Raw genomic sequence first — 6,644 nt, 5'->3', positions numbered from 1 at the left:
AAGAGACTAGAAGACACAACACCAGACGAATAGAGAGGAGAAGAGACAAGACGAGAAGAGTGGAGAAGAGAAGAGACGATACAAGAAGAGACAAGACTAGACGAAAAGAGGAGAGGAGAGTGGAGACGAGAAGAGACCAGACTAGACTAGACTAGACGAGACTAGACGAGACGAGACGAGAAGAGAAGATAATAGAAGAGACGAGAAGAGAAGAGACGAGAAGAAAGGAAAAGAGGAGGTAACATCAGCTCCTGAATGACTGCAGAAGCATGTACACACTTGACTGTTGTTGTATAATTATATGACTCAGCGAGGCTTTGAACGCGAGCGTGTGCATTTGCGTGTGTGTGTGCCTGAATGCCGCCTTACCTCTGTGCCTGTTGGTGGTTTTGTCAAACATTAGCATCGCGTCATCAACCTGCAGACAAAACACACACACACACACACACAAAAGAGAGGGATGAGACACTCTAAGCCATTACCCAGCATGAGGCTCTATTGTGAAGCTCTGAAGAAACAGAGAGGGGCAGCAGATGGAGGGGTCGAGAGGGAGGAGGGAACAGAGAGAGAGAAAGAGATGGACAGAGAGAAAGAGAAGAAAGACAATATGGATGGAAGAAAAAGAGAGGGGGGGAATAAAAGAGGGGACTTTGAATACTTTAAAGCACCTTAGGTTAAGCAAACAACGCTATTTGTATCCAGAGCAGTTTTTCAGTGTATACGCTTCTATAAGATCAGCGCTTCACAACCCAGATGTTACACTGGACATCAAATAGCTAACTAAAACAGTGCCACAACTGTCTGTGCTACAAAATAAAAGTTCTTTGTGGAACTTCAAAGTTTCTATGATGCTTAATTTTAATGCGTAATTTAATTTCTTAATGGTGAAGGAACCTAGTGCTGAAGTAGAAATTCAGGGTCATTTAATCCCATTAATTTAAACCATTTTCATGAGTGCATGATTATATGATTTTTCAAAAATCATTTTGCATACAAAAGAAGCAAACATTTCAGAATGAAATAAAACTAGACAAATATATATATTGATAAAATTATAGAAATTGCCATGACTTTTCAAGGTTTTAAAAAAAAAATCCCCAAATCCTGGTTTGTGTGATTATTATATATGGATTTTTTTTTTTTTTTTTTTTTTATCATTTTACAGATTGCACACACAAGAAGCAATTCAGGCTGATAAAATATTTTAGAGTAAAACACAACTAGATACATTTATTTCCATTATATTACTTCCCTAATATCCTCTTATGTGTGATTACATGAGGAGGAATTAAAAAAAAAAAAATTCCACAAGAAGCAACTCAACCTGGTAAAATATTTTAGAATTTATATTCACAATATTATTTTTCCAGGTCTAAAAATCCCCTGACATTTCTAGGTTTTAATGACTGTAGTAACCCTAGAAACTGTTTGTGGAGAATAAACAGTGAAACCGGCGCAGACACAAAACGAAGGTGCAAACACATCTCTCTCTCTCTCTCTCTCTCTCTCTCTCATTAAACAGACATCGGTGTCCACCGGCCGTAGTTTACACGAACAGCCTGATACCCTGAATCTCTCAGTCCGCTCCCTCCCGACTTCACAGTTCGTGGGGGTAAATCTTTTCAATAACTCTCTCTGTCCTGTTCCCCCCTTTCTCTTCAAACCCTCTCCAAAGTTTACTATTCCCATGGAGACTCTGCAAAGAATTTCAATTAGAAGAATTGACCCCCTCCCTCGCTTCTCCTTTCATGAATAGAACAGAGAAGAGAGAGACGAGGAGCTGGATAATGGCTGTTATGAATAGTGCTGGAAGAATAAACTTTGACAAGAGAGAGGAATATGTTTTCAGTGATGAAGCAACGGTCAGGCTAACAAATGAAAAGAGAACTTTAAATTCAAATTGCCGTATAAAAAGCTATAAGTCTCCTACCCATCAACAGGCACAATATCATCTAACATAAGACTACACATAATAACATTTGCCGTAGACAGAACTGATTAGACGTTGTACAATCAACCGCCACAATAAAAAACAGTAATGAATAGATTTAAAATCTGTTTGGATGGGCTGTCTTTAAAGCCATTATAAAATGGTTCACCTGTGACTGTACATCAGTTAAATTATATATTACTGCTTCAGTCATTCATTTACAGAATAATCTTTGATCATAATGTTGCAACCATAAAGAGCCTACAGTTAGGCTAATAAACAATATTATTACTTTGTCAAAGATTTGCTTATTAGCATCAAGCATCGCTATTACTAAACTGAAGCTTTAGGTTAGATAATGTAGATATGTTTATTATTTAAATTAAATTAAATTATATATATATTGATATTTCATTAAAAAAATTCACAAAGTTCTAACCTTTGACTGAAGTATAACTGAAGTAAAACAATTGAAAGTGGGGGGAATTATGAATCACATTATGGAGTAAATGTTTTTCTCCAATGCATGTTGGCCACAATTATTGGAATTCTTATGAGTAAAATATCTATGAAGTATATTCCCATTCATATTTATGTTTTTTTTTTTTTAGCAAACCAGGGTGACTAGGAGCATGAAATTATCCAGCCATGAATATGAGGAAACACAAAGGCCAAATTCTCTTAATCATCCATGACAATGAGTAAAACCAAAGAATATAGATCTGAGGTGCAGCAAAAGATTGTTGAGCTAATGAACGATGAGGAGGAGAGTTTGAGTGGCACTGGGATAAAAGGTACCCCATGCCCACGGTTAAAGACACTGTTGGAACTTTAATGTTGTGGGCCTATTTTTTTTTTGCTGGAGGTCCTGGTTCAGATACATGGCATTATGGATTGTAACAAATACCAACAGATAAACAAATCAAAACCTGACCGCCTATGCTAGAAATCTTATAATGGGTCGTGGTTGGATCTTCCATCAGGACAACGATCCAAAACATCAAAATCAACACAAACAATGTGTCAATGAGCACAAAATGAAGCTTCTGCCCTGACCGTCCCAGTCCCCTGACCTGAACCCTGTAGAAAACTGAAGAGGAGAAGCACAAACATGGAACTGGGAATCTAGAGGATCTGGAGAGATTCTGTATGGAGGAATGGTCTCTGATCTCTTGTCAGGTGTTCTCCAAACTCATCAGGCATTATAGGAGAAGACTCAGAGCTGTTATCTTGGGAAAAGGACATTGCAATAATTGAGTGCCAATAATTGTGGCCAACGTGGCCAACGTCATTTCATAATGAGATTTTTTTTATTACATATATATATATCCCAAACATTACAACATTCATATTGATTATCGTAATATTAATATGATTTGTAACTCGAGATTGATGTAATTGCATCTAGCGTAACACCACACCTTAACGTTGAAAATGTTGATAACGACTGTGTGAATTTGTTCACAGTTATATCCTGCTTTTGATCGTTTGATGAAACTCAACACAACCTGTAACACGAGCATCGTGAAGCAACTGTTAACTGTCTCCTGTCCAGATCCGAGGCCTAATTATTTACTGACTGATGGCTTCTTCTTCAGGACTATACGTCACTTCAGTCTGTGTGAGCCGAAGCGCTCGAGAGTCACATGACACGCCAACATTTATGTGACCGAGTAGCTCTTTTCAGTGCCACCTGGTTAAATGACCATGGGAAAGGTCAAACACTCTTAGCCCAGATAGGCCGCTGTCAAACACACACTCTTAGACTTGACATTTAACTATAACCCTCTCCTAACCCCTCCTATTGAAACCTGGTCGTACCCTTCCCTTCATTGAGTCAATCCCACAAACACCCCCTCCCCATCCTCCAAATCCAATGACACTGCAAAGTTAGGAGAAGACCGCGGACCGACAGCTGCTGTGAGCATTAGCATTGATGTGTCTGATGTGAAAAATGATCAATGTGATGTTTGTGTTTATGAGTTACTGACCAAGTATAAATAGGTGAAAGAGACGGAAAACTTGTTCTACTCACCCATTAACCATTCCAATAACAGATAAACCGATACCGACAGTCGAATTTCTGGATGATTCAGATGTTTTTGTCCCTAAAAACATTCACACTAGAGCTCCAAACTAGAATCTGACATGAAACCAGGCATCAAAACTTTATATTAATAATTTAAATATATGTACAGCCTAACTTTTTTAAACTGGGCATTACAACAACAACTACAACAACAACAAAAAATCTACTTTTTCCAGATATGCCAAATTACAAATGATAAAAAATAATGCTGCTGATAGTGTCACCGATATATTGTGTATCCCTAAAAGATCTGCATGTCAAAATTAAAAGTTTGAGAACTAAATGTGGTGTGGTGTTTGCATTACTATTATTATTGATCAGACTTGAGGTTAGTGATTTCAACAAACCATTAACCATGAGTATTAAACTTTGGTGTACAAACAATCCTGCACTGTTTGTTCTATGAACATGAATCATACCTCAAATTGTGAGGTTTGTTGAGTAGAGGTGTGTTGTTACTTTACTAAGCAATGAGATTTACCTGGCAGACGATAAAACGACTGTTTAGACTGAAGAGTGACCCGAGCCACACATAGGCCCTGTTTACAGCTGGTATTAAGATGCGTTTCACAAGTGGACGACACTAAATATAGGAGTAAACGGGGTCTAAGCGTTTTGAGCTTGTCCACTTTTGACCTCTTCCAGAGGTAGTTGAAAACACATTCGACAGGATTGCTTTAGTAGTGTAAACGCTCATGTGGTCGAGTGTGTTCAAACAGACACAAAAGACAGTCTACTCTCCGTCTACTGATCTAATGAGTAACATTATGAGAAGAGCCCTAGCCAGACGGGATTTAAACTGTCGGCTGAAGACACAAGTTTGGTTTGAAGATGAAAAACATACCAAGCTCAATGTTCTCTCACCATTCCTGATGTCTAACACACACACTCACAGTGTTCGGCTGGTCTTGTGTCTGTCAGAGCAGAAACTAAAGCTGATGTTCTCTGTATGTTTTTCTGTCGATTCATATGTCCTTCATATGTAAAATCAGCTTATTTTGTCCATTAGATCGAAAGATCTGAAAAAACCCATACATTTATCTGCTCATAGACCCTCCCCTCGAAGAAATCAGGACAGAAGTGTTTGAAAGTGGACAAAAGAGACAGGCGAAAACGGGAATGTGTCTCCCTCCTCTACTTCTGATCTGATCGACCAAAACGCATCTTAATACCAGGTGTAAACAGGGCCCTAGAGTCAAGAATATCTTCATTGAGTTTCTTTAGATTTGGTCCAGTAAGAAAGAACCCAAAACACCCTAGCAACTTATGTCTGTTATGGTTAAAGTTTAACGTTGAACTTGCGCCAGTTCCCTCCCAAACTTCGTTTCAGTGAGTTTTACACAGACACTCATGTTTGCTTTCTGAAAAAGTAAATATTTAGTTGTTTTGTACTTTTGTAAACTGGCATGTAAAAAGTTTATTTAATTATAATTAGTAAGTTTATCTTAATCGTAACAAAAAATAAACCCTGACATTATATGATTGCAAAATCAGTCTAATCAGACTGAAGCCAAAAATGTTTAAAACAAAGAAAATTGCTAATTTAAGATTAATCGCATCTAACATAAAAGTTTGGGTTTATAAAATATATGTATTATATATGTTACACACACACACACATTTATATACAGTGTGTGTGCGTATAATATATAATACATATATTATATAAACTTTTAAGATGCGATTAATTGCGATTAATCGATATAACAGGACTAAAAGACATGACAAAAAAAATATAGCATCCCTAAACAGAATAAAAGGTTTAGGAACTGTCAAAATATAAATACATTTGAATAAAAAAATAAAGTTCAAATGTTTAAGAAGGCAGTCCTTCAAAGATGACAGCTAATATTGCACCAACACAACCTAAAATCATTTTACATGTCAAATCGAGAAACAGCTATGAGACAAATTACATTTCAAAACAAATGTTAGGGATTTCTGGAGACATGTTTGTTACACCGCCATGGATGAGCATGTTATTTAGTCTATATAGTCATCTCACAAACAAAACACACACTCTCTGTCCTCTCCAAAACCCGCCAAGTGTCACATTTCTGTTTTATTAAACAAGCAGAAGGTATAAGATCTCCAGATAAAACTTGATTTTTATGCCTTCCTCATCACTCGTTTTCCCTTTAAACAGGCCAGCGGACAAAAGGTCCAGTGAAGCTCTCTAATCGACACCTCTCATGGCTGACTGGAGACTAACTTTTCCAGTCTGTCCGTTCCACTGGCCCTCTCCCTCTCAATGTTTCATTATATCCATTGTTGTGGGTCGGAGCGCTTGGACTCTCACTGTACTTCGCTTTTGTGAGGCTGATCATATTCCAACCATTTTGGATTGTGCCTAACAGATCGGGACAATGGAGGGCAGTGAGTTTTCCCGGACGGGCTCGGCCGGCCAGATTGTGTTCACGGCAACAAGGGCTTCTCCCACCAAATACTGTGAACAGATACATACGCTAGTGCATGTGCACCGTGTTTTCTGATACCGATCCAACCGCTGAGTGAGAGGAGTGTGGAGAAGAAGCACAATATTTGCACAGATTAAATGTAGAAAAATCCTTTCTTTGTAAACTTTAACCTTGCCTAAGATGAATCCAGATTGCTTTCACATACTTT

The 6,644-nt window shown here is 37.9% G+C and overlaps 1 protein-coding gene across 4 annotated transcripts in view; it reads right to left on the bottom strand.

Annotated features, from left to right (window-relative positions):
* The window catches only part of msi1a (musashi RNA binding protein 1a), a 53,650-nt gene that overhangs the window by 19,743 nt on the left and 27,263 nt on the right, over positions 1-6,644 (bottom strand). For all 4 annotated transcript variants that reach the window (XM_079871374.1, XM_079871373.1, XM_079871375.1 and 1 more), the window contains one exon: positions 370-418. In XM_079871374.1, the coding sequence (XP_079727500.1) occupies positions 370-418 (49 nt within the window). The remainder of the gene's footprint in view (positions 1-369; positions 419-6,644) is intronic.

Source organism: Squalius cephalus (genome assembly GCF_949319135.1).
Source record: "Squalius cephalus genome assembly, chromosome: 5".
Classification (NCBI taxonomy): domain Eukaryota; kingdom Metazoa; phylum Chordata; class Actinopteri; order Cypriniformes; family Leuciscidae; genus Squalius; species Squalius cephalus.
This window is presented reverse-complemented; position numbering and strand designations above follow the sequence as displayed.